This window comes from Heteronotia binoei, chromosome 20 (assembly GCF_032191835.1).
Source record: "Heteronotia binoei isolate CCM8104 ecotype False Entrance Well chromosome 20, APGP_CSIRO_Hbin_v1, whole genome shotgun sequence".
In the NCBI taxonomy this organism is placed as follows: domain Eukaryota; kingdom Metazoa; phylum Chordata; class Lepidosauria; order Squamata; family Gekkonidae; genus Heteronotia; species Heteronotia binoei.
In genome coordinates this window covers 38,464,018-38,491,673 of record NC_083242.1, presented here as the reverse complement: position 1 = coordinate 38,491,673, position 27,656 = coordinate 38,464,018, and the positions used below count along the sequence as shown (strand labels likewise).

The window sequence follows — 27,656 nt, the reverse complement described above, 5'->3', positions numbered from 1 at the left end:
ACTAAAAATACACCCTCGGGCAGCCAGGGAGGGGGAGAGTCTGCCGGGAGGGAGCCACCACAGAAACTCCCTCCCTCCCCCTTAAGGCCTCCACAGCTTGGAGGGGCTCCAAAGGCAACCCCCACCTTCCCTGGGTCTACTCTGTGGGAGGAAAAAGCTCAGGTTGCAGGTAGGGGCAGCTACATCTCAAGCCCCCCCCCCCCAAGCCCCTCGGAAGCAGACTCTCCAGTGAGAGGCACAGTGGAACGCCTCCTACAGTAGAGAGTCTGTGCCCTGTGCCAAGAATGCCAGCCCTCTGGCCCTGGGTGACTTCCTGCCTGGGGCCCGCGGGGGGTGGGGGGAGGGAATTTCCAGGAGACCTCCCATGCCTGCCGCCACTCCCCTCCTGGCCACCTGATGCCAAGCCCCTAATGGGCGGTTCCGAGGCAGCCTTAGAGCAAAGGACAAGGCTGGAGGACACAACGGGTGCAGGTGGCAAAGGGGAAGGAGGAAGGCCATGTTCAGTCACCAGATGCCACCCCACCAGATGCCACCCCCCATGTTCAGTCACCAGATCATGCCACCCACCAGATGCCACCAGATGCCACCCAGCCTAGAGAAGCCGCATCTGGGAAACCAACAGTTCCAACCCACCCCATTGCACATGCACCCACCAGTCACCTTAAGAGCTGAGACCTGGCACCTCCCTCTCTCATACATGGTGGCAAAAGGTTCCATGCCCTGCTTAGCTCTTTTCACACTGTATGGAGCCACAGACCGCCCCCTCACCACCTTTACCACTGACAGAGCTGCAGCTGTCCCAGTGAAGCACATGCGGCTAAGACCGAAGAGTCACACCACGTGACTGCAGAACAAAGGGTGAGTCCAGTGGCACCTTTGGGACCCCCCAAGTTCAACTCTGGGCAGAAGCTGTCATGCACTTGGTTCTAGGTACATGTCATGCAGGCTCAAACTTGGTTCTAGGTACAGGTCATACAGACGCCACACAGCCAGGTTCTGCGCTGGCCCTACAGGAACTTGAAATGATGCCGTTTTAGGGGCAGCCAGAAGGAGGAAGGCAGAGCACCACATTGCAACGGGGGGTGGGGGAGGTGTCGCAAGATGGCCAGCCTGCAGGACCACGAAGGACTGGGCAGGGCAACGGAAGGGGAAAGGGAAGCCAAGTTCGGCCTCAATCCAGCTAGAGACTCACTGTTTTTGTACAAGAGCAGCCACCTGAGCTTGTTCAGGGCAGCAGTCAAGCCAGAAGTCTCTGCATCTGCCAGCTCCCTCCCTCCCTCCCTTACTTGTGTGTGGGGGGGTGCAATTTGTCCACACACACAGCAGCCCCCCACTGCTGCAGCCCCCCTGCCCCTCTGAGGAACACTCAGGATCCCTGCACCACTCCACACTTTCCTCTCAGGATGGAGAAGTCAGTCTGTTTGTGCTTAAATCCACTGGGAATACAAATGCAGATACCCACATCTCCATCCACTCCCTGTTTTCTCTTGCACTGATACCACCCACACATTATGCTGGAAGTTCATCATATGCAACTTTTTACAGGCCAGAATAAAAGTCCTTCTGTGTGGGTTGACACAGTGGGATTCTGGGCCAGGCTGTGGGCTCACCTGCCCTCCCAAGAGGCAACACCCAGAGCTGCTGAAAGGGAAGGACTCTGCCCGGGGGGGGGGGGGGGGGGGCTTCAGAGCTTCTCTGGAGGCAGCAAGGAAGACAGCCTTCTTGGATTATCCTGAGCTGAGCGGGAGAGCTGGCAAGCCAAGCCCCAGCAGCGGCAGAGGGCCTGGAGACCCACACCTCCCTCAGAAGCTCCTGGGGGCAGCCGAGTGGGGCACACTCTTCCCAGGCCTGCCTGGTCAGCTCTGCCCTCCTGGGGCACAGAAGAGAACCATCTGTCTTTCTCAGCTCTTCCTAATCTAGGAGATTTCTACTCTCCTGATGCATTTGTCACTGAATGTCCCTTCCCTTTGGTGGACTAAGGTCTGAGTTGGGAAATACCTGGAGACTTTGGGGGTGGAGCTGGGAGAGGGCGGGGTTTGGGGAGGGGAGGGGCCTCAGCATGGCACTGCCACAGAGCCCACCCTTCCAAGCAGCCGTTTTCTCCAGGGGAGCTGCTCTCTGCCAGCAGGAGATCAGTTGTCAAAGCAGGAGATCTCCAGGCCCCACCTGGAGGCTGGCAACCCTATGTGGACAGTGGTGACTCACTGCTGTGTGTCCCTGACTGGAGTTCTTTGAGAAAGGAGGGCTACAAATCAGGGGAATAAACCTCTGCTGGCAACAGTCACCCTTTGGGGGTTTCACACACTCACCGGGCTGGTCCTTTAAAGAAAACCCTGGGAAAATGGAAGGAGGCTGTTTATTTTGGTGCTGTGTTTAGAATTGTTACCAGTGGCTGTTCTGAAATTACATCGGCACCGTTTAATAGGTAGCAATGGAAGTCATCTTGGAGGGCTCCAGGGGGTGAAAAGGCCGCCGTGTCTGACTCTTTCCCACTTGCCATAGAGAAACTGCACTTCCAGCAATAGCCACAGAGGCCCAGCAGACAGTCACTAGAGCAGCCCGCCCCCCAACACATACCTCGTTTGCATACCCATAAGAACAGAAGAGAAGCCCTGTTGGATCAGGCCAGTGGCCCATCCAGTCCAACACTCTGTGTCACATAAGAACATAAGAGAAACCATGTTGGATCAGGCCAGTGGCCCATCCAGTCCAACACTCTGTGTCACACTTAAGAACATAAGAGAAGCCCTGTTGGATCAGGCCAGTGGCCCATCCAGTCCAACACTCTGTGTCACATAAGAACATAAGAGAAGCCCTGTTGGATCAGGCCAGTGGCCCATCCAGTCCAACACTCTGTGTCACATAAGAACATAAGAGAAGCCCTGTTGGATCAGGCCAATGGCCCCTCCAGCCCAACACTCTGTGTCACATAAGAACATAAGAGAAGCCATGTTGGATCAGGCCAGTGGCCCATCCAGTCCAACACTCTGTGTCACACTTAAGAACATAAGAGAAGCCCTGTTGGATCAGGCCAGTGGCCCATCCAGTCCAACACTCTGTGTCACATAAGAACATAAGAGAAACCATGTTGGATCAGGCCAGTGGCCCATCCAGTCCAACACTCTGTGTCACATAAGAACAAAAGAGAAGCCCTGTTGGATCAGGCCAGTGGCCCATCCAGTTCAACACTCTGTGTCACATAAGTACATAAGAGAAGCCCTGTTGGATCAGGCCAATGGCCCCTCCAGTCCAACACTCTGTGTCACATAAGAACATAAGAGAAGCCCTGTTGGATCAGGCCAATGGCCCCTCCAGCCCAACACTCTGTGTCACATAAGAACATAAGAGAAGCCATGTTGGATCAGGCCAGTGGCCCATCCAGTCCAACACTCTGCGTCACATAAGAACATAAGAGAAGCCCTGTTGGATCAGGCCAGTGGCCCATCCAGTCCAACACTCTGCGTCACATAAGAACATAACAGAAGCCCTGTTGGATCAGGCCAATGGCCCCTCCAGTCCAACACTCTGTGTCACATAAGAACATAAGAGAAGCCATGTTGGATCAGGCCAATGGCCCATCCAGCCCAACACTCTGTGTCACATAAGAACATAAGAGAAGCCATGTTGGATCAGGCCAGCGGCCCCTCCAGTCCAACACTCTGTGTCACATAAGAACATAAGAGAAGCCATGTTGGATCAGGCCAGTGGCCCATCCAGTTCAACACTCTGTGTCACATAAGAACATAAGAGAAGCCATGTTGGATCAGGCCAATGGCCCCTCCAGCCCAACACTCTGTGTCACATTAGAACATAAGAGAAGCCATGTTGGATCAGGCCAGCGGCCCCTCCAGTCCAACACTCTGTGTCACATAAGAACATAAGAGAAGCCATGTTGGATCAGGCCAGTGGCCCATCCAGTCCAACACTCTGTGTCACATAAGAACATAAGAGAAGCCCTGTTGGATCAGGCCAGTGGCCCATCCAGTCCAACACTCTGTGTCACATAAGGACATAAGAGAAGCCCTGTTGGATCAGGCCAATGGCCCATCCAGTCCAACACTCTGTGTCACATAAGAACATAAGAGAAGCCCTGTTGGATCAGGCAAATGGCCCATCCAGTCCAACACTCTGTGTCACATAAGAGAAACCCTGTTGATCAGGCCAATGGCCCATCCAGTCCAACACTCTGTGTCACTTAAGAACATAAGAGAAGCCATGTTAGATCAGGCCAGTGGCCCATCCAGTCCAACACTCTGTGTCACATAAGAACATAAGAAAAGCCATGTTGGATCAGGCCAGTGGCCCATCCAGTCCAACACTCTGTGTCACAGAAGAACATCAGAGAAGCCCTGTTGGATCAGGCCAGTGGCCCATCCAGTCCAACACTCTGTGTCACAGAAGAACATAAGAGAAGCCATGTTGGATCAGGCCAATGGCCCATCCAGTCCAACACTCTGGGTCACATAAGAACATAAGAGAAGCCCTGTTGGATCAGGCCAGTGGCCCATCCAGTTCAACACTCTGTGTCACATAAGAACATAAGAGAAGCCATGTTGGATCAGGCCAGTGGCCCCTCCAGCCCAACACTCTGTGTCACATAAGAACATAAGAGAAGCCCTGTTGGATCAGGCCAGTGGCCCATCCAGTTCAACACTCTGTGTCAAATAAGTACATAAGAGAAGCCCTGTTGGATCAGGCCAATGGCCCCTCCAGCCCAACACTCTGTGTCACATAAGAACATAAGAGAAGCCCTGTTGGATCAGGCCAGTGGCCCATCCAGTCCAACACCCTGTGTCACATAAGAACATAAGAGAAGCCCTGTTGGATCAGGCCAATGGCCCATCCAGTCCAACACTCTGGGTCACATAAGAACAGAAGAGAAGCCCTGTTGGATCAGGCCAGTGGCCCCTCCAGCCCAACACTCTGTGTCACATAAGAACATAAGAGAAGCCCTGTTGGATCAGGCCAGTGGCCCATCCAGTCCAACACTCTGTGTCACATAAGAACATAAGAGAAGCCATGTTGGATCAGGCCAGTGGCCCATCCAGTCCAACACTCTGTGTCACAGAAGAACATCAGAGAAGCCCTGTTGGATCAGGCCAGTGGCCCATCCAGTCCAACACTCTGTGTCACATAAGAACATAAGAGAAGCCATGTTGGATCAGGCCAATGGCCCATCCAGTCCAACACTTTGGGTCAAATAAGAACAGAAGAGAAGCCCTGTTGGATCAGGCCAGTGGCCCCTCCAGCCCAACACTCTGTGTCACATAAGAACATAAGAGAAGCCCTGTTGGATCAGGCCAGTGGCCCATCCAGTTCAACACTCTGTGTCACATAAGTACATAAGAGAAGCCCTGTTGGATCAGGCCAATGGCCCCTCCAGCCCAATACTCTGTGTCACATAAGAACATAAGAGAAGCCCTGTTGGATCAGGCCAGTGGCCCATCCAGTCCAACACTCTGTGTCACATAAGAACATAAGAGAAGCCCTGTTGGATCAGGCCAGTGGCCCATCCAGTCCAACACTCTGTGTCACATAAGTACATAAGAGAAGCCCTGTTGGATCAGGCCAGTGGCCCATCCAGTCCAACACTCTGTGTCACATAAGAACATAAGAGAAGCCCTGTTGGATCAGGCCAGTGGCCCATCCAGTCCAACACTCTGTGTCACATAAGTACATAAGAGAAGCCCTGTTGGATCAGGCCAATGGCCCATCCAGTCCAACACTCTGTGTCACATAAGAACATAAGAGAAGCCCTGTTGGATCAGGCCAGTGGCCCATCCAGTTCAACACTCTGTGTCACATAAGTACATAAGAGAAGCCCTGTTGGATCAGGCCAATGGCCCATCCAGTCCAACACTCTGTGTCACATAAGAACATAAGAGAAGCCCTGTTGGATCAGGCCAGTGGCCCATCCAGTCCAACACTCTGTGTCACACTTAAGAACATAAGAGAAGCCCTGTTGGATCAGGCCAGTGGCCCATCCAGTCCAACACTCTGCGTCACATAAGAACATAAGAGAAGCCCTGTTGGATCAGGCCAGTGGCCCATCCAGTCCAACACTCTGCGTCACATAAGAACATAAGAGAAGCCCTGTTGGATCAGGCCAGTGGCCCATCCAGTTCAACACTCTGTGTCACATAAGTACATAAGAGAAGCCCTGTTGGATCAGGCCAATGGCCCCTCCAGTCCAACACTCTGTGTCACATAAGAACATAAGAGAAGCCCTGTTGGATCAGGCCAGTGGCCCATCCAGTCCAACACTCTGTGTCACATAAGAACATAAGAGAAGCCCTGTTGGATCAGGCCAGTGGCCCATCCAGTCCAACACTCTGTGTCACAGAAGAACATCAGAGAAGCCCTGTTGGATCAGGCCAGTGGCCCATCCAGTCCAACACTCTGTGTCACATAAGAACATAAGAGAAGCCCTGTTGGATCAGGCCAATGGCCCATCCAGTTCAACACTCTGTGTCACATAAGTACATAAGAGAAGCCATGTTGGATCAGGCCAATGGCCCATCCAGTCCAACACTCTGTGTCACATAAGAACATAAGAGAAGCCCTGTTGGATCAGGCCAGTGGCCCATCCAGTTCAACACTCTGTGTCACATAAGTACATAAGAGAAGCCCTGTTGGATCAGGCCAATGGCCCCTCCAGTCCAACACTCTGTGTCACATAAGAACATAAGAGAAGCCCTGTTGGATCAGGCCAATGGCCCCTCCAGCCCAGCACTCTGTGTCACATAAGAACATAAGAGAAGCCCTGTTGGATCAGGCCAATGGCCCCTCCAGCCCAACACTCTGTGTCACATAAGAACATAAGAGAAGCCCTGTTGGATCAGGCCAGTGGCCCATCCAGTCCAACACTGTGTCACACAGTGGCCAAAAAATGTTATATATATATATATATATATATATATATATATATATATATATATATATATATATATATATATACATACACACACACACACACATTGTGGCTAATAGCCACCCAGGACTTCATGCCACCCAGAAACGACCCACTTTTTCACCCAAAGAGCTATTCACCCATGGAATTCACTGCCGCTGCAAGCATAGCCAGCTTCATGAGGGGATTGGATAAACACGGAGCAGAGGCCCATCAGTGGCTATTAGCCACAAGGTAGAGAAAGATGGTACTCTCTGTCTGGGCAAGTGATGCTCTATCCAGGGCCAGACGCAAGGCAAAGCTAACTTCTGGCGCCCATCCCCCTACTCTGATAACAACACTGAGTCACATGGGGGGGCACCCAATTTGGTGCCCCTAAAAGGCCAGCGCCCTCAGCGATTGCCTAATTTGCCCAGTGGCAGGGTCAGCCCTGGCCCTGTCTTCCAGGTGTTTGAGGGGCAAGAGTGAGAGGGCTTTTGGAATTCTGGCCCCGCTTGTGGACCTCCTGATGGCCTCTAAGTTTTGCCCACTGTGTGATACAGAGGTTTGGGCTGGATGACTCATTGGCCTGTGCCAGCATGGCTTCTCTTATGTTTGTTAATTTATTTATTCATAGAAAACATCAATAAAACAATTACATTTAAGACAATAAAAACATCATAATCTGATTCACTACCTATCATCGTTGACTTCAGACAGTGGAGCCAGTTTGGTGTAGTGGTTAAGTGTGCAGACTCTTATCTAGGAGAACCAGGTTTGATTTCCCACTCCTCCACTTGCAGCTGCTGGAATGGCCTTGGGTCAACCATAGCTCTCACAGTGTTGTCCTTGAAAGGGCAGCTGCTGTAGGAGCTCTCTCAGCCCCACCCACCTCAAGGGGTGTCTGTTGTGGGGTAGGGAAGCAGAAATAGGAGACTGAGAGCCACTCTGAGATTCAGAGTGGAGGGCGGGATATAAATCCAGTATCGTCATCATCTTCTAAAATCCTAACAGCATTGCTATCTCATGGGGGATGGGAGTGCCAAGGCAGAACTGTTGCTGTTCCCACGGAAGGGCCCTGCAGGGCAGATACAGGGCACTCAATGGAGTGCCAGGCCTGGCTCAAAAGGAGAAGCCCAGTTGCCCACAGAAGGCCTCTGTCCTTGTCCTGGGGCTTCCCTGGGAAAGAAAGAGGTCTTAGCCCCTCCAGTTCTGGGGAGGAAAGGCTGGCCTGCGGTGCTGAGCAGCAGAGGGGAGCCCACAGACTTCCCCCCTCCCCTGCTGGAGCTTGTGAATTGCACCAATCTCTGCTGAGTCACAGGAGGTCACCCTGGCTGGTACCCCCAGGGAAATGCCTGCTCGGGGTGTGTCTCCCTGAAGAATGGACTCACTCCACACCTGGGGGGAGGGATTTGCCAGCCCTTGGGGTTAAGCTCTCCAAAGAGAGCCCCTCCCCAGCTTCCTCCAGGCCACTGCCACCCTCTCCTGCTCAGGCACTGCCCACCTGCACAAAGCAAAAGTTCTGAATATCTGCACAGCTATTCAAATCTCCTGTGGCCAATCAGAAGGGAACGACACCCCCCCACACACACACAGACGTATACCCCATAGGGCAGCCTGTGCACCCCCCCCCCCTCCACAGGCATCCACTCCCTCAGCAACAGTGGCCACATAGCAGAAGGAGATAATGGTGTGTGGGGGTGGGGTGGTAAGATTTGGAACAAAAACGGAGCTTGTGGGGAGGAAGCTGCTCTCCTTGCCCACCCTAGGCCAGTCTCTGCCCACGTCTGGACCAGCAGCACAACCCATGTTGCTTCCTTCTGTTAGGGCAGCACGCCAGAGAGAGAGACGGAGAGAACATGCAGGTGTGTGCTGGTGTTTCTCAGAGATAAAAGGAAGGAACTGGACAGTAGCAAGCTCATCTCAAGAGAGCAGGAAAGCACTGGTGTCAGGAGAGTCAAAGCTGACTCTCGGGTGTGAGCAGGGCGGGAGAAGGGACTCTCACAAAGGTCCAGAGCTCCCCTGCTGAACCTTGGAAGCTGCAGGAAAGACTCCAGCCAGCCAACCCCACCTCGGCTCTTTTCCCTCCCCTCTCAAGACCACCTCAGGGCCACTAGTTGTTGACCCTTCCTTGAGCCAGAGGGAAAACACCAACACATCTTTTTCTCACTTCTCACAATGACATTTACAAGAGAGGAACTCGTGGGCTGCGGATGCACTGACAAGCATCAGTCTTGGAGGAAAGACCGACCAGCGGAGCTCCCATAAAGGGAAGGAGAACTTTCATTCCCAAAGGCAGCATCAAGATTCCCCAAAAAATATGGGGAGGAGAGGGGCCCGTCACACAGGAGCACTGCCCCCTCCCCGTCCAGGGAGAGACATCAGGTGGCACTTCGCTGTGTCTTGGCGCCTTCCAGGCCATGATGAAGACTGCCCCCCCCCCCCAATCTGAGCCTTCATACAGCCAGAGCACTTGGGGGGCTCCAGGTTCTTGGATGCTTGGGGGAAAGCAAATCCAGCGGTGTTGGTGCCAAGCAAGGAGAAGAGGCTTGCAGGGGGAAACTCCTCCTGGTGCAGGAGCTGCTGCCCTGGGGTCTGAAGAGGACTGGCGAAGGCTGAGAGGGGGGCCCCCCAAGGATTCCAAAGCACTCCCGTGGCACATGGTCCCAGCTGCCCCAGAGCACCAGCAAAGGGACTGAGGCCATTAATGGTGCCACCTCCTCTCACCAGCCCTCCTGTAGTCACCACAGCCAGCAGCTGTCCCACCTCCCCTGGGGGCAAGGCGGCAGAATGGAGACTTCCTGCTCTTCCTCAGGAGTGCACTGTGCTGGCCTCTTCCCAGAGAGACTGCCTGTCTGACCGGGCGTCCACCCAGGGAAAGAGATGCCCACGTGGGCTCACGAAGCAACGCTCCAGCAGCCCCCCTCCCTGCAGCCCGCTCTGAGCCTCAGAAGACAGCCCAGGTGGTGGTGGGGGGACCCTGGAAGCTCCTCCAGCCAACTCTGCACCCCCATCGCCCTCTCCCTCCGCAGCCCTGCCTAGCAATGCCCCCCCCCCCAGTCTCTGGAAAGCAGCACTCCCGCTACAACACGCCAGGCCACGAAGGGCTCAGCCTCTTCTCCCTCCCCTCCCGTGTTGAGCCTGCCGGGTTGGGAAGGAAGGCTGGGTGGGCAAAGATGCCTCCTCCTGCACATGCGCTGGCGTGCCAAATGCCATCCTGGCGAGAATGCCTGAGGCTGGGCATTGAGCCCCAGAACTCTTGCACAATGCCTGGGTGATGGGCACCAAGCTCCAGGTGGGAAGGGGAAGCAAGCCCTGCCCTGTCCCTGCCAGGCTGGGTGCAGCCAGCGGGCAGGAGCCCTGGGCCGCTGGGGCTCTTTTGTCCTCCCAAATGAGAAAGGATGTCCTTAAAAGGAGGAGATCCAGGGTGGCAGCATGACTCCCTCCCTGGGAGGGGGGGCAGCGCCAGAAGGCGGCAGCAGCAGCTGAGCAGCCCATGGGGGGGGGCGGGGAGGGGGGTCCAGTTTCATGCCTGTTTCCATACTTAGCCACTGGGCAGCAGTCGGCCACATGGAGGAGCCCCGCCAGGGCAGCCGGCAAGACCGAATTAACTCAAGGGCAAGCAAGGGGACCACTGGCAGGCTGAGAGAGCCAGCTGGGCGGAGAGCACTGGCCAGAGAGCGGGCCCTTGCCCCGCCAATGGGGGGGAGCTGGCAAGCCTCTGGGAAGGCCACCTCCTTTCTGTCCTGCTGGAGGACCACAGCCCCCCCCCCTCGCTCTCCTCCTGCACCCACTGCACCCTTTCAGAGGATGGCCCGGAAGAAGCGCCCCCCACCCCTGCTCTGCGCTCAGCTACAGAAGGCCCACCGATGCCCTCCCTCCACTGTCCCCCTTCACGCCAGCCCTGGGCTGTGTGCCCCACCTGGGACTTCCTCCCCCTCTCAATTTGGGCTCTGGCAACCTCAATGGTGGTCAGCTGCAAAGGCCTGAGGGGAGATCCCTCCCTGGGGAGGGGGCCCTTCTTCTTTCCTTCCTTCCTACCTGCCGTCCCCAGGAGCAGCAGCAGGGCCAGGCAGCAACAGCAGCAGCAGAAGAGCCCCGGGCCCCTCATGGTGGCCGCCAGCAGGTCTCTTCTCTTCCACGCAGCTCCTTATAGCCACCCCCACCACCCCCCTGGTCGCGGAGAGGCTGCGGAGGAGGAGCAGGCGGCCAGCTGGCTTGGCTGCAGGGCCCGGAACAACTGGTGCCTGCTGCAGCCCGGCCAGCCGCCCCACAAGCCCCTCCCTGCCCCTCCGGCCCAAGTGTCACTCATCCGGACACACCAGGCCCCAAATAGGGAGAGCAGGGAAGGGCAGGAGGAGGAGGGGGCGCCTGGCACCGCAGGGCTGGGAGGGAGGGAGGAGGGGGACAGAGGACCCCAGGCAAGAGACACACAGAAGTGGACTTCCTGGGCTGGCCCTGCTTAGCTGCCCAGATGGGACAAGATCCGGCTCACCTGGTCTTGAAGAGGGGTAGCCGAAGCATGGCTCAGGGCCTCTTTCTCTCTCTGCATCACTTCTCCAAAGCAAGCCAACCATGGCTTGGAGAAGTTGCTTTCTTTCTTTCTATCTCTCCCTCCCCCCATCTACCTATCTTCCGTCTTTCCTTCGCTCAAACACCTGATGTTCATTTCTTGCAGCTCTCAGACATCCGGCGTTTATTCTCTGGGGCTCTTATCTTAAATAAGTTTGGTCACCCCGGTCTTGAAGGTTCTTCTGGACTTGGCATTCTGCTCTGGAATCAAGGAGGGAGGTGGGGCTGGCCCGTCAGCATGGCGGGAGAGGGGGCTGGCCAGCTGGACTTCTCGGACTGGTGGGAATGAGAGTTCATGATCAGCAGGCAGGGCTGGGTGGGGGGAAGATGCAAATTCAGGGCACCTGGAAGTGCTGACCCTGGTTAGTCTTGGAGGAGAGACCACCAAAGAAGGTTGCTGGGCTGACCACCTGGAGGGCCCAGACTAGCCTGTTCCCATCAGAGCCTGGAAATGTAGCAGGGACGGCCCAGGTTAGTGCTTACATGGGAGACCCCCAAGGAAAGCCAGGGTCGCTACACAGAGGCAGGCAATGGCAAAACCACCTCTGAGCAGCTCTTGCCAGAACAATCCTATGGGGTCAACCTCTTGACAGCACTCTCTACTGTCCCCCATCCCCCCAAATGGGCTCTAGAGAGAGAGAGGCAGGCTGTCTCAGCTAGCGGCATGCGAAGACACTTACTTGTGAAGCCCCTTTTGCACTTTAGAAGAAGATATTGGATTTATATCCCGCCCTCCACTCCGAAGAGTCTCAGAGCGGCTTACTATCTCCTTTCCCTTCCTCCCCCACAACAGACACCCTGTGAGGTGGGTGGGGCTGGAGAGGGCTCTCACAGCAGCTGCCCTTTCAAGGACAACCTCTGCCAGGGCTATGGCTGACCCAAGGCCATTCCAGCAGGTGCAAGTGGAGGAGTGGGGAATCAAACCCGGTTCTCCCAGATAAGAGTCCGCTCACTTAACCACTACACCAAACTGGCTCTTTAGAGTATGAGCAGGAGAGAGAGGAGGCCCCTGCAAGGCCAAGAGCCCCCACACCTTACAAGAGGGCACGCCCCGAGTTTCTCTTCTCATTCCCCAGGGCTCCCTGGCAGAGCCTCTGCTCGGCACACAGAAGGTCCCAGGTTCAGTCCCTGGCAGCAGCATCCCCAGTCAAAAGGAGCAGGCAGGAGGGGATGGGCAAAGCTCCCTTCTTGAGGCCTTGGAGGGAGGGCCGCTGCCAATCCCAGGCAGCTCTCCCCCACCTCCCTTCCGGGAGCCCCCCCCCCGTGCTTCTTGAGCAGCATGCTGGAGAGAAAAATGGCTGCTGGGTGCCAACCCACTTGACGCAAAATGAGAGAACAGCACCCCCTGGTGGATCAAGACAATGGACTCTCATTGCCCCCCCCCCCTCACACTCCACATCTGAGAACAGGAGACCCCAAATTTCCTCTGCCCCACAGGCAGGAGCAACTTGGCTGCCTGAGCAGCCCACGGAGCCATGTGCCCCCTGGAATGGCTCCCCCCCCCCCCGTGTCAGCTTCCTCTGCCAAGGGCCCAGAACTTGGATCCTGCCTCCTGGGGCTGCAGCCCCTGGCGAGGGAGGGCAGTGGCACGGCTCCACCTTGACCCCCGTCAGATCTCGGAAGCTCAGCAGGGGCAGCTCGGCCAGGACTTGGGTGGGAAACCACACAGAGCCCGTTTAGGATAGTGGTTAAATGGGCAGACTCTCATCTGGGAGAACAGAGTTCGATTCCCCACTCCACTTGCAGCTGCTGGAATGGCCTTGGGGCAGCCACAGCTCTTGAAGAGCTGTCCTTGAAAGGGCAGCTTCTGTCAGAGCTCTCCCAGCCGCACCAACCTCACAGGGTGTCTGTTGTGGGGGGGGGGGGGAGATAAAGAGATTGTGAACGGCTCTGAGACTCAGATTCAGAGTGGAGGGAGAGTTATAAATCCAGTATCTTCTACCTGGAGGAAGGCACTGGCCAGCCACCTGTGTCTCTCTCTCTTACCTAGACAAAGGTGTCCTCACAGCCTCTGTGGGAAACCTGTCCAAGCCCCACAAGCCCCCCACTGCAGTTGCCTGAACCATCCCGAAAGAACCTGAAACATTCAAAAGGCTGTTCCACAGGTCGGGCGTTTCAAGGGTGGCTGTTCTGGAAGCGAGAAGGCAGCCAGCCACGTGCCACTGGGAAATGCCCCTTCAAGTCCTTCCTGCACACTCGGAAGCCGGACCAGAAGTGCCTCGGTGTTCCTAGAAGGGGCTTGCTTCCAACTGCACTCTCTCTTGTCCCAGAAGCTGCCCCAACGCACTGCTGAGTGGACGGCCAGTCCCGGAAGCAAGTGCCACCTAGAGGCAGCCTGGCTACCATAGGAAGGGAGCAGCCTGCCACACCCCACCCCGGGGAAGGGCAACCTGCCCTGACTCCCCCCCCCCCCCACACTGAGGCCCAACGAGCAAAGACCCCAGAGCCAGAGAGCTTAAAAAACAAAGTACAAACTTTATTTTGCTTCTTTACAAAGGCACAAGCCTCTTTTTTCCCACTTTTTTAACAAAATATAATAGCATCTCAATGAACACGAAGAACTGAAAATTATAAAAAAAAATCAAACCCTCCCCGCCCCCCCCCTCAAAAAAAAAGCAAAATGAAGGAAAGTTCTGAGAAACAGTGGAGGCTGGGGAGGAACCTACCAACACCACCCGGCTCACGACGTCACTGGCCTAGATCTACAGCCCAACTGGGGGAGGGGAGGGGAGGGGGCTGGGGGGGACGAGGACACCACAGAAACGCAGCGCTGACAGAACAGAAAGGCTCACGCGACCCGTCGGATCCACAGAAAGGATTAAGTGCTTCAAAAGGAGGGAACAATCCAGAGGGGGAGGAGCCCAAGAGTGAGGCTGGCTGACCGTGGCCTAACCCCCCCCCTGCCAGGACACTGCGATCTTTACGGGACACCCCCTCCCAGACGGTGGAAAGGGCTAAAACCTGAACTGACCCCTGAGAACGGTCGTCTCACTGCGCTGCAGAGGCCTCTGGGGGGCAAGAAGAAGCCAGGGGGGCGGGGAAGGCCACAACACACTCCTTGTTCACTTGGGGGAGGGTACACCAGGACACGTCTGACAGCAGCCCCCCCCCCCCAGTCCCTGTGAACTGACACTGAGGCAGGAGAGCCCAGAGCTCCCTCGTGAGGGGCCACCACCAAGCAGGCTGTCTTTGTGGCACCTTTTGAACAATTCACCTACGGGGGGGGGGGGGGGGGAAGAGGCCCTGAAAGTATGTCTCCAAGGGACGCACCGGCTGGGGCTCAGAACCACACTGGAGTGTAAGGCTGCAGGCAATTCATAGGACCCTGCAGGAAGTGTTTGTGACCTCAGAGTGACGGGTCCCAGATCTGTCCCACCTCTACGCCCAGACAGGCCCCTGGAGAATGCCCCCTTCTGCCCCCCCCGCCCCCACTGCTCCGCTTGCTCTGAACTGAAGCGGTGAGCCTTCGGCTGCCCAGGTTCTAGCGCTTCCATGTACAGTATTGAAGGGTCATAAAAGAGACCCGAATTTCATGGTATTTTGTAAAAATCTCAGCATACTCCTCTGAAGTCCCCTCTTCTCCTCCCCCTGCCCGCCTCCCGGTGCCAGGCCGGTGTCAGGGCATCTCGGCCTTGCTGTGATCCATGGCGTCACTGTCCTCTGCTTCTGAGTCGGAGGCTGTGTCGGAGTTGTCCAGGCTCGCCCGGACGGGGGTCACGATGACGGCGCGCCGCTGCTCCTCCTCCTGCGTCCCCTCGATGTGCTGGATGGCCTGGGGGGGAGGAGTGAACGAAAGCCGGGTGAGGGAGGGCTCTGTCCCCAGCAGCCCCCAGGGAGGTCTGCACCAGCAATCAGAACACCTTGCTCAGAAGGCCACAATTCAAAGTCCCCACCTCGACCGGGAACTCACACAGGGATCCTTCAGGCCCACCATCCACTCACCCCAGACACAAAACAAGAGGAATGAACCAGGTCGGTTTTACTGGAGATGGACTAATGCACTGAAAGGCCTTGGCTTGATGAGAACAAGAAGCCCTGGGAGGACTTGGGAATGTTCAGTCTGGAGAAGAGGAGGCTGAGGGGGAACAGGATTGCTCTAAGCATCTGAAGGGCTGTCCTCACTTACAGGAGGGCTGGGAGCTGTTCCTGCTGGCAGCTAAGTCTAAATTAAGGGTGGGAAGGTATCGGCTGGAGATCAGGAATAACTTTTTTACAGTCAGAGTTGTTCAGCAGCGGAATCCGTTCCCTACAGAGGTGGTGAGCTCCCCCTCCCTGGCTCTTTGAGCTTGTCATGAATGCTCTAGGCTGGTCTTGCATGGAGGAGGTGGTAGGACTAGATGGCCTCTATGGCCCCTTCCAACTCTGGGATTCTGCTCTATAAGTCTAAGTTGTAAGGCCTTCATTTGGAAACACTGTATTCGAAGCAAAGAAAAGGAAATGCTCTTTTCATTTCCAAGAGTCTATGGTTGTTTTCAAGCCAGGTCTGGTGTTGCTGCTGATGGAAGTGGGGGTTCCCAGCCTTAGATTCACAGAGTTGGAAGGGACCTCCAGGGTCATCTAGTCCAACCCCTTGCACAATGCAGAAAGTTCACAAATACCTCTCCCTCACACACATACATCCCCAGTGGCCCCTGCAGGCTCCAGGCCCAGAAGATGGCAGAACCCTTCAGGACCCCAGGCCAGACTGGCCTGGAGGAAAATTGCTGCTTGACCCCGGAGTGGCCCCCAGCATTTCCCTGGGTGTGTCAGAAAGGGCCACGAGGACTCAGCACTAATGCAGCCCTTCCTGCCTTCCTTTTTGGAATCTGCCTAAATTCACAGGATCCTCATCGCTGTCCGATGGCCATCTAGACTGTTTCAAAACCTCCCAGGAAGGAGAGCCCACCACCTCCCGAGGAGGAAGCCTGTTCCACTGAGGAACTGTTCTAACTTCCAGGAAGTTCTTCCTAATATTTAGTCCCCTTTAGTCACCACTAAACCTTGAGGTGCTCTTGCACACCTTCTGGCTGGCTACTTGCCCACACCGTTGCCATTTTCCTGGCACCTCAGAGGACATTTTTTTTAAATAGTGATTTGTCAATGACCAATTAACACTGGGGCTTCGCAGGCCTTTCTGCTGGCTGAGCCCTGCTCTCCAGCATTTCTCAGCCCAGTAGCTGAGGTCAGGAAGTTAGGTCTCCACAGAGGCCACCTGAGAACGTGGGTTGTCCTTTGCAGGTGGAAAGTGCCACCAAGTAGCAGCCAGCTTGTGGCAGCTCCACAGGGTTTTCGAGACAAAAGACACGCAGCGGTGATCTGCCATTGCCTGCCTCAACATGCAGGACCTGGGGCTTCCGCTGGGATCATCTCCCACCCAAGAACCCTGAGGCCATCCACGGCACAGTTGTGGGTCTCTCTACAAGTCCCACTTTTTACTGGACGAACATGTATGGGATAATTCAAAACCTCCCTCCCATGAGAAAAAAGCATGCTCAAATGCAAATACATACAGAGAGGAGCTACAATTGGCCCAACTCCCCCTAAACATTGCTTTCCTTAAAATATTATGATGATATTGGATTATATCCTGCCTTCCACTCCGAATCTCAGAGAGGCTTACAATCTCCTTTTTCTTCCTCCCCCACAACAGACACCCTGTGAGGTGGGTGTGGCTGAGAGAGCTCTCCCAGAAGCTGACCTTTCAATGACAACTCTTGCTAGAGCTATGGCTGACCCAAGGCCATTCCAGCAGCTGCAAGTGGAGGAGTGGGGAATCCAACCCGGTTCTCCCAGATAAGAGAGCTATGGCTGACCCAAGGCCATTCCAGCAGCTGCAAGTGGAGGAGTGGGGAATCCAACCCGGTTCTCCCAGATAAGAGAGCTCTGGCTGACCCAAGGCCATTCCAGCAGCTGCAAGTGGAGGAGTGGGGAATCCAACCCGGTTCTCCCAGATAAGAGAGCTCTGGCTGACCCAAGGCCATTCCAGCAGCTGCAAGTGGAGGAGTGGGGAATCCAACCCGGTTCTCCCAGATAAGAGAGCTCTGGCTGACCCAAGGCCATCCCAGCAGGTGCAAGTGGAGGAGTGGGGAATCAAACCCGGTTCTCCCAGATAAGAGAGCTCTGGCTGACCCAAGGCCATTCCAGCAGCTGCAAGTGGAGGAGTGGGGAATCCAACCCGGTTCTCCCAGATAAGAGAGCTCTGGCTGACCCAAGGCCATTCCAGCAGCTCCAAGTGGAGGAGTGGGGAATCGAACCCGGTTCTCCCAGATAAGAGTGCTCTGGCTGACCCAAGGCCATTCCAGCAGGTGCAAGTGGAGGAGTGGGGAATCGAACCCGGTTCTCCCAGATAAGAGAGCTCTGGCTGACCCAAGGCCACGCCAGCAGCTGCAAGTGGAGGAGTGGGGAATCCAACCCGGTTCTCCCAGATAAGAGTGCTCTGGCTGACCCAAGGCCATTCCAGCAGCTCCAAGTGGAGGAGTGGGGAATCCAACCCGGTTCTCCCAGATAAGAGAGCTATGGCTGACCCAAGGCCATTCCAGCAGCTCCAAGTGGAGGAGTGGGGAATCGAACCCGGTTCTCCCAGATAAGAGTGCTCTGGCTGACCCAAGGCCATTCCAGCAGGTGCAAGTGGAGGAGTGGGGAATCCAACCTGGTTCTCCCAGATAAGAGTGCTCTGGCTGACCCAAGGCCATTCCAGCAGGTGCAAGTGGAGGAGTGGGGAATCAAACCCGGTTCTCCCAGATAAGAGAGCTCTGGCTGACCCAAGGCCATTCCAGCAGGTGCAAGTGGAGGAGTGGGGAATCAAACCCGGTTCTCCCAGATAAGAGAGCTCTGGCTGACCCAAGGCCATTCCAGCAGCTGCAAGTGGAGGAGTGGGGAATCAAACCCGGTTCTCCCAGATAAGAGAGCTCTGGCTGACCCAAGGCCATTCCAGCAGCTGCAAGTGGAGGAGTGGGGAATCAAACCCGGTTCTCCCAGATAAGAGTCCACACACTTAACCACTACACCAAACTAGCCCACTTCTGTTTCCCACTAAAGGCCCACTTCTGTCTCCAAGGATTCCTGCAGCAGTCCAAGAGCACACAGGCAGAATTCCTCTTGATGCCTGCCTGGTGGGCCCCACTCCTTCCCCCAACAACTGACCGGGTTTGCTCAATCATCTGCCGGCTTCTGGACTTTTAGGAAGGCACAGAATGAGACTTCCTTGTGGGGCCCTCCCCGTGCAGGCCCTGCCTTCTGTTGGCACCCCTCTTCCTGTTACCTGAACGATGGTATCCAGATTCTGCCTGGATGTGGAGATAGTGTTGATCACAGAGGACGGGCCCATGGTGACCACAGTGACGTGGTGGGAGGGTGGCGGGGCCGGCACAATCACCGTTGGGTGGTGGGTGGGCGCTGGAGGGCCGTGCATGGGCAAGAGCTGCAACACAGAGAGGAGAAGGTGGTGAAGAGCCAGAGCCAAGAAGGGGACTGGGCGCCCCGAAAAGAGGGATGATGCGATACCACGTGCCAATCACACACTGGGCGTAAGCATGGCACTCAAGAGAGCAGCCAGCCTATGGCAGAGACAACATGGCTACCTCCAAAGTCCCACCCCCTACAAACAGGTTTCTAGGCCTCCCCCAATTTAGCTGGCAGAAGGTGGCCAAGCAGTGCTTCCCCCTTGGGGGGAGAAGGGGGACCTCGACTTTGCTGCAGACCCACTCAGCACCTCCCCCTCCCCTTGGGAGATGACGCCAGAACTGCAAGAGAGAAGGAAACTTCAGTGGATTCTTTATTGGGCTTCTCCCCAACATAGCACAGGAAAGGAGAGGCAACCCCTCAGGCTCCGGGCGCAACTAAGGTGAGCGGCTGGAGAAGCCCCCCGCCTCCTCTGGATCCCTCCCAGTGTGCCTTGCCCCACACCCTTCCTGCTCCAGCCAGCCTGAGGGACTGCAGCCCCAGCCTCCCCCCACCCCTGGGGCTTGGAGGGGCGGCCCCTCGTGCTCTCACCTGGGTGTGGCTCTGCTGCTCCCGCACCTGCTCCTGCTGCTGGATCTGCACCTGCTGAGCGATCACCTTCAGCTTCTCCGGGTACAGGTGAGCCTCCAGCGAGCGCACCTGCCGGCCACAGGGACAGCCTGGTCATGCAGCCTCCCCAAGGGGGGTGCAGGCGGCTGGCCTCCAGCAACGCCTCCCCAGCCTCCAGTGCTGAGAAGAACAGGTTCCCAGCCACAGAGAGGAGGCATCTCTGCCTTCAGGGGTTTTGGCACAAACTGGGTTTCCCGGCTCCCACTCCGGGCCCTGCGGTTCTTCCACCCCCCCCCCCAAGACAGCCCCTCCCCACCTGGGTCTACACTGAAAGGTTGAGACCTCTGGCGGAGGGGAGCTGTTGGGCTCCTCCGGCATCCCCCTGCCTCCCTCTTCCACGGGTGCAAAGGGAACCTCAAAAGCAGCCCCCCAAAGTGTGTTCCGGGGGCCAAGGAACCCCCCCACCACAGCAGCAGTGCCCCTGCCTGCCCTCACCTGCTCCTCCAGCATCATGCGGACAGAGCGCTCCTTGTCCAGCTGCTGGCGGAGCTCAATCATCTCCCGGCGCAAGTCCTCGGCCTTCTCATCCTCCCAGATGTCTGGGGAGCCGATGCCCTCGTCTTTGTCCTCCGCCCTCCGCCGCTTCGGGGAGGAGCCGCTGAACTCCTGCAGAGTACAGCCAGGCTCAGCTGCCATGGGGGACAGTGGGGGGTGGGATGGGGGGCCCCCTCGCATCCAGTTGCTGGGGGGGGGGGAGTGAGAAGCAGGCCCTGCTGCCCCCTCAGTGTGGGGGAAGGAAGAGACCCATGGAAAACAGCGCCCCCCCCCTGCGGGTACCTGGATGAACCGCTTGAGTTGGGCGTTCTGCTGCAACAGCCGGGTCTTCTCCTGCTCCAGAGAGAAGATGTATTCTGCTGTCTGCTGGAGGATAGCTGCCTGGAGGAGAGAAGGGGCACTGCGGTGGGAAAGCGGCACCCATCCCTTCTGCAACCTGGCCCCCGCAGAGGACCCATGTGCCACCCCACATGGACTGAACCAGCCCCCCCACACACACTTGGGGTCCGTCAAGCTCAGATAGGCAGTGGCTCTCCTGGGCCTCAGGCAATTCCCATCCCCCACCTGATCCTTTTAGCTGGAACTGCTGCCAGGGATTGAACCCGGGACCTTCTGCCCACCATGCAGAGGCTTTTTTATAAGAACATAAGAGACAAAGCCCTGTTGGATCAGGCCAATGGCCCATCCAGTCCAACAATCTGTGTCACATAGAGGCCAAAAACTCAGGTGCCATCAGAAGGTCCATCAGTGGGACCAGGACTCTAGAAGCCCTCCCACTGTTGCCCCCCAAGCACCAAGAATACAGAGCATCACTGCCCCAGACATAAAAACATAAAAGAAGCCATGTTGGATCAGGCCAATGGCCCATCCAGTCCAACACTCTGTGTCACACAGGCCAAAAAACCAGGTGCCATTAGGTCAGTCAGTGGGGCCAGGACACTAGAAGCCCTCCCACTGTGCCTCCACCCCACAAGCACCAAGAATACAGAGCATCCCTGCCCCAGACATAAGAACATAAAGAGAAGCCATGTTGGATCAGGCCAATGGCACATCCAGTCCAACACTCTGTGTCACACGGTGGCCAAAACCCCCCAGGTGCCCTCAGGAGGTCCAACAGTGCGGCCAGAACTCCAGATGCCCTCCCACTGTGCCCCCCCCCCCAGCACCAAGAAGACAGAGCACCACACTGCCCCAGACACAGAGTTCCAACAATAAGCTGTGGCTAATAGCCACTGATGGATCTCTGCTCTTGAAGCTGTCTATGCTATGTTTGTAGCTACCACCTCCTGTGGCAGTGAATTCCACGTGTTAATCATCCTTTGGGTGCTCAGCACTGCTCAGCAATTTCATTGAGTGTCCACAAGTTCTTGTATTGTGAGAAAGGGAGAAAAATAGTTCTTTCTCTATCTTCTCTATCCTGTGAATAATCTTGTAAACCTCTATCATGTCACCCCTCATTTCTCCAAGCTAAAGACCTCCAAACGGGTCAGGGAAAGTGTTTCAACCCTTTAATCATTCTAGTTGCCCTTTTCTGCACTTTTCCCAATGCTATAATATCTTTGTTGAGGTGCGGTGACCAGAATTGTACACAGTACTCCAAATGAGGCCACACCATCGATTTATACAGGGGCATTATGATACTGGCTGATCTGTTTTCAATTCCCTTCCTAATAATTCCCAGCACGGTGTTGGCCTTTTTTGTTGCGGTGGCACACTGTCTTGACATTTTCAGTGAGCTCTCTACCACGACCCCAAGATCTCTTTCTTGGTCAGTCTCCTTCAGTTCACACCCCACAGACTCTCCTCACAACCTGGAAGGAGGTCCCACAGAAATGAGGCTCATACAACTCCAAGGCACCATTCAGCTGGCTGCACGCTGGGGGCAGCTCCTCTTTTGAGGCCAAATCGGCCCATTCTTTCCTCTGCCCCAGAGAGCCACGGCAACTGGGCGCCTCTGCCCAGAAGGGGCCTGATGGCTCACAAAGCAGTACACTGAGCACAGAGAATGCCCCACCAAGCACCTATCAGCACGGAAGGCGGGGCATGCTCAAATTCTACAGCGCAAGAGGCTCACCTCTGGAGCATCGCCAGACACATCTCCGCACATTCCCAGGGAGCAGAGACGTTTACGTACCCAGCCCTTTCCCTGCATCTATCTTACCTTGCTAAGCTTTTCCCCATCCGTGTGCGGGATGAGGGTCTTTAGGGACTGGAAGCCGGCATTGATGCTCTGCATGCGCCGCCGCTCGTTGCTGTTGGCAATCTCCCTGCGTATCCGCCGCTCCTGGTCCCGCTGCGTCTCCGGGGTCAGAGGGATGTTGGCCAAGCTGCAGAGGAGGCCAGCGGGTCAGAAACTGGACCCCACCCCCGGCTGAACCCCAGAGCAGGACCCCTGAAAGGCAGCTGCCCCCAACTAGAAGCAAGGCCAGGCCCTCAGACACGGCTCTAGGTCTTTTTTTTTGGGGGGGGGGGTGCACACATGTGAAGACGCTTCCTGCAGCCAGCCTCCAGCTAATCAGCGGTTTCTAGAGAGCTTGATTTGAAATGGGAATATTCTCGATTGAGCTGAGTGGCTTCAGCTTCTAATTGCCACCCTGAAAACGAACACCCCCCCCACCCCGTTCTGGGTATTCAGCCCATGTCCTCCTTTGCTCAGGCAGGCCAAACCTCCTCCCCCATAGAGACCTGACCCCCACCCCCAGGAGCAAAGAGGCCAAGATGCCTGCTTGTGAACCCCACAGCGTGACCCACAGCTGTCCAGAAGCCTCCCATAGCACCTCAGAAGATTTCATCCAAGAACCACTGCTCTCGTGGACTTCTACTTATTCCAAACGCTTGCATGCCATCTCTTTGAGGCGACTCTCAAATAAATATACAAACTCATGAAAACATAAAAATCATATGAAGAACATACTGAATCAGACCCTTGGCCCATCAAAGTCAGTATTGTCTTCTCAGACTGGCAGCGGCTCTCCAGGGTCTCAAGCTGAGGTTTTTCACACCTATTTGCCTGGACCCTTTTTTGGAGATGCCGGGGATTGAACCTGGGACCTTCTGTTAACCAAGCAGATGCTCTACCACTGAGCCACCATTTCTCCCCTTCAGTTAAATTCAAAACCATTAAACACCCAGTCAATGAAACGGCATCAAATTTCCTACTCCTGTGGCCTCAAGTTAACCCAGCAGCTTTGAGCTTCAAACTTACACCTGCCCAAGGTAGGTGGCATCATCACGGAATGCCCACAGAATGCCCGCTGCCCTGCCTTCTTCATAAGGAAGAAATTTGGGCCTCAGAAGCCTGGATTTACTCAAAACGAAGATAAACTGTGACTATAAGATGAGCCCCCTGCAATAAAAAGGCATACCTATGACAACAGATTATTACAGAACCAAGCTTGAGTTCAGTGGCACCTTCAACCCCAACAACGTTTTACTCAAGGTACGAGCGTTCAGGTGCGAGCACACGTCTTCGGATTAAAGGGGTCGCTGGGCTCTCACCTGTATTCTATTGTGTCACACCAACATGACTAGACACCGTGACTCTTATTATTACAAGATGTAAAAGGAACCGCTCTCCTAATGTGGGGAGGGGACTCAGAGAATCAGAGTTGGAAGGGACCTCCAGGGTCATCTAGTCCAACCTTTGCCTGGGGGTGGGGAGGGCAGCCTTTCTTTCTTCCTTTCCTGGCTCTTCAGCAGTAGGTACCCTGGCCAGAATAACCCAAAGCGTTTGAGTTTTCCAGAGTTTCTTTGGAACTTTCCACTAGATGGGATGCTGAATTAACACCCCAAGGTGCCAAGAGGAGTGGGGCAGAAAGAAAAAGGGGGAAGCGCTCTTGCTGATGAAGCTGGGTCTCAGACCCCATCAAAGGGGGAATGCAAGGTGGCAACCTCTCCTCCTGCAACCCCGCCCCCCCTTCCTAAAGCACAGGAGGGAGGGAGGGGGTGCCTGCCCAGCCCTTTGCCCTGGAACCTGCCCCCCCCAGTGGCGAAGATACCTGATTTAGGTGGGAGAGAAGGTTAAATATCCCCCCTTAACCGGGTGCTGCTGTGGCGAGATCCAGAGCATCAGTGGTGCGTGCCCACCTGTGGCCCTCCAGGCCAGGCCAAAGAGGCCCCCTCGGGAGGGCAAGGGAAGGGCAGGCCCGGGTTGGAGGAGCCAGGAGGCCCTTTCGCAAGGTGGGCGAGGGGGGCATTCACAACCCAGCGGCTGTCCTGGCCCCCCCACTCCCGCTGTGCCCTGGAGGAACCACCTGGGGCCTCCTTGCCCCGGCTGTAGGTGGGAGGGGAGGTTAGGCGTGCCATCCTCCTGCCGGAGGGCCTTCCTCCCCCCTTCGGGGCCAGCTGTGGGACCGGACGCAATTGCAGCTGTGTGCGCGGGGGCGACCCCCAGGCATCTTTGGGCCGGGCGAGGCGGCGGGCTGCAGCTGCTCCGAGGCCACGTGGTCCTCTGGCGGGGGCCAGAAAGAGCCGAAGGTCCCCGCAGCCTCTCCGAAGGGCTCCCTGGCCCGACACGTGTCCGCGACCCCCCCCCCCCAGCCGTGCACAAAGAGGGGCGCTGCGGGGGGGGGGTGGCGGGCAAGCCTCCCGCCTGCAGGGCAGCCGTGCTCGGGCGGGGCGGAGGAGGACCGGCGGGGGGCCCGCCATGCGGCCGAGCGAGGGAGGCGGGCGGGCGGGCGGGCGGCGGCGGCCTTTGTGCCGAGCAGCGGCAGCGTGGCCGGGCCCGCCGAGCACTACATGTCCCGGCAGCCCGCGGCGCCAGGCAAGGCAAGGCCCGCCCCTCCGGAGGCTGCACAGTCACCGCCAGGCCAGGCCCGACCCCGCCGCCCCCCGAGCCGCCCCACGCGGCCGCCGGGCCGGGCCGAGCGAGGGGGAGGGAGGCGGGCCGAGCGAGGGCGCAGGCCAGGCCAGCGAGGCTGCATTGTGCGCGCCCGCCCGCCCCTCCGGCCCGCCGCTCTGCCCCAGCCGCAGCCGCAGCAGGAGGCGCGGGAGCAGCATGGCCGGGGCGGCCGCTGTGCGTGGCCTGCAAACAGACCCACGTGCTCCGGCTGGCGCCCGCCGCTTGCACGCCCGGGGAGGGGGGGCCGTGGCGCCTACCTGCAGAGGCCGCCGATCACCTCCTTCTCGGACTTCCTGAAGTGCTGCAACGAGGGCACCTTCTGCGCGGGCACCATGAAGTACTCCATGCCCGGCCCGGGCACTCGGCGCGCCCCTGGAGCCGAGGCGGGCGGGCGGGCTGGCCTGCGCCTGGTGCGGGAGCGAGCGCGGGGTGCGCGCGGGTGCGGGAGTGTGTGCGGGTGCGCGCGTTGTGCGGCGGGGTGGTTGCTGCGTGTGCGCCCGGCGCTCCTCGCCTCCTCCTCCTCCTCCTCCTCGCAAGGCGGGAAACAGCTGGTGCGAGCGCAGCGCTCCCTCCCTCCCTCCCGCCGGCGCCGCCTCCGCCGGCCCATGTCAACAAAGGACTCTTTGCCGCCGCCCCCTGCGCCCCGGCTCCCCGTGATGCGCCCCGTCAGCTGATGCCTTGGCACCGCCGCCCCCCGCCTGGCAAGCCCTCCAGCACGGCTCCCCCCGCCTTGCCTCCCGGCAGGATGCAAGCCCCCCCCGGCCCCCTCCGGTTTGCTCCCCGCTGGGAAACGAGCCACAGGGGGGGGGGGCACACCACCTGCCTTCTGGCCAGCAGGAGACCCCCCCCCCCTCACCCACAGGCTCATGCCCAGAACTGGCCGCCCCAACCCTCGCTCTCACCTCTGCCTGTATTTGTAGCCCCACAGCGGGGTTCACAGTCGCTGTCCTCCGCTCTCAGCTAAGCCCATCGCCCACTTTGCTCAGACATCTTGACTCTCGCCAGCCCTCCCTGGCAGTTCACCCCTCTGCCCCATATAGATGCGGAAGGGGGGGGGGCAGCCGTGTTGGTCTGAAGCAATAACACAAAGTTCCAACACAGTTTTGTTCAGGGTGTGAGCCCCTCCCCCCGCCCCCCAATATGTGAAGTTTAGAAGGAAACCGGTCCCAGTGCCCTTCCACACAGAACCTGGCACCCAGAATTAAGCTGTGTTGGTCTGAAAGGGCCCACACTTTGGTCTGTTGCATCACACCAACAGGGCAGCCCACCTGAATCTGCACCCAGGGCCCCCTGAAGCCCTTTTCTTGCCCCACAACAGGGACATAGTTGGTGGCAAAGCGGCAACCCTCATGTGCTGCCACAGGAGCCCCCCTGCTGCCACACGGCAAGTCAACCACAAGTGGGTTCATCTCTTCATGGATCCCAGGGCTGCCTTAGGAGGAAGAAATCCCTGGAGACAGCAGACAGGAATGCCCAGGTGGTGTGTCCTGAAGGCCCCTGATATTCCTCCTGAAGGTTTTTGCCTCTGCCCTCCCCTGAGAGAACCACAGATGGCCTCTCTTCTCAGCAGCAGACCCCCCCCCCCATTGCCCCATTTGAGGGAGGGGAGTTGGATGGGGAGGGAGACACCTCCTATCCCAGAACTGGGCTATCTGGTCCCAGTGTGAACTTTCTGTCTCCAGCAAAGGCATCCCAAGGGCCTTGCTCAGTCGTGCCCGCTTGGCACACAGGAAACGCCTGGCAGCATTCCCAGCTCAACAGTTGCAGGCGGCCAGGGGCTGGGTGAGATGAGCAGGAGGACTTTCCCAGAGATGTAAGACTGGGCTGGGGGGACTCGTGGCCTGATCCTGCATGGTTGGGATTTGCGGCCAGTGGAGGCCGGGCTGGACAGAGGCTGGAAAGAGATTCATCAATGGCTGCTGGACACGAGGACTAAACGGAACCTCAGTGGCAGCAAACCTCTGAATAACGAGAGAAGCCTCTGCGCCTATATGAAGGACCTACTAAGTGGCCCCTGTGTGAGACAGGAGGCTGGACTGTATGGACCCCACTGGCCTGATCCAGCAGGGCTCTTCTGATGTTCTTCTCAGGGGAAGGCCTTGGCCTCTCTGTCCTGTTATTGGCCCTCCAGAGGAACTGGTTGGCTGCTGTGTGAGACTGGAGGCTGGACTAGATGGACCTTCACTGGTATGACCCAGCAGGGCTCTTCTGATGCTCTTCTCAGGGGAAGGCCTCGGCCTCTCTGCCCTGTTGTTGGCCCTCCAGAGGAACTGGTTGGCCATTTTGTGAGAGAGGAGACTGGACTAGATGGCCCCTCACTGGTCTGATCCAGCAGGGCTCTTCTGATGTTCTTCTCAGGCGAAGGCCTCAGCCTCTCTGGCCTGTTATTGGCCCTCCAGAACAACTGGTTGGCCACTGTGTGAGACAGGAGGCTGGACTAGATGGACCCTCACTGGTCTGACCCAGCAGGGCTCTTCTTGTGTTCTTCTCAGGGGAAGGCCTCAGCCTCTCTGGCCTGTTATTGGCCCTCCAGAACAACTGGTTGTCCACTGTGTGAGACAGGAGGCTGGACTAGATGGACCCTCACTGGTCTGACCCAGCAGGGCTCTTCTTGTGTTCTTCTCAGGGGAACGCCTCAGCCTCTCTGCCCTGTTGTTGGCTCTCCAGAGGAACTGGTTGGCCACTGTGTGAGACAGGAGGCTGGACTAGTTGGACCCTCACTGGTCTGACCCAGCAGGGCTCTTCCGATGTTCTTCTCAGGGGAAGGCCTCAGCCTCTCTGGCCTGTTATTGGCCCTCCAGAACAACTGGT

The 27,656-nt window shown here is 57.1% G+C and overlaps 2 protein-coding genes across 3 annotated transcripts in view; both read right to left on the bottom strand.

Moving 5' to 3' along the window:
* Nucleotides 1-11,000, bottom strand: part of SRL (sarcalumenin) — a 28,290-nt gene extending 17,290 nt beyond the window's left edge. The window contains exon 1 of the mRNA XM_060260660.1: nt 10,931-11,000. Coding sequence (XP_060116643.1) covers nt 10,931-11,000 — 70 coding nt within the window. The remainder of the gene's footprint in view (nt 1-10,930) is intronic.
* Nucleotides 11,001-13,916: 2,916 nt separating this feature from the next.
* Nucleotides 13,917-25,197, bottom strand: TFAP4 (transcription factor AP-4). 2 transcript variants are annotated; one of them, XM_060260908.1, is made up of 7 exons: nt 25,103-25,197; nt 22,167-22,332; nt 20,288-20,386; nt 19,946-20,116; nt 19,433-19,540; nt 18,702-18,860; nt 13,917-15,233 (listed from the first exon to the last, which is right to left on the bottom strand). In XM_060260908.1, the coding sequence occupies exons 1-7, from the start codon at nt 25,189-25,191 to the stop codon at nt 15,078-15,080; spliced, it is 948 nt and encodes a 315-aa protein (XP_060116891.1). In that variant the 5' UTR covers nt 25,192-25,197; the 3' UTR covers nt 13,917-15,077. The 2 variants fall into 2 exon arrangements, with proteins under 2 accessions (XP_060116891.1, XP_060116893.1); XM_060260910.1 differs by lacking the exon at nt 19,433-19,540 and having other exon boundaries at nt 14,874-15,233; nt 25,103-25,196.
* Nucleotides 25,198-27,656: the final 2,459 nt, after the last annotated feature.

Coding starts and splice junctions, on each gene's coding strand:
- TFAP4 (XM_060260908.1), bottom strand. CDS start 25,191: ATGGAGTACTTCATGGTGCCCGCGCAGAAGGTGCCCTCGTTGCAGCAC. Junction 20,387..22,166: donor ATGGGGAAAAGCTTAGCAAG/GTAAGATAGATG, acceptor TCTCTCCTCCAG/GCAGCTATCCTCCAGCAGAC. Junction 18,861..19,432: donor AGCAGCAGAGCCACACCCAG/GTGAGAGCACGA, acceptor TCTGTGTTGCAG/CTCTTGCCCATGCACGGCCC.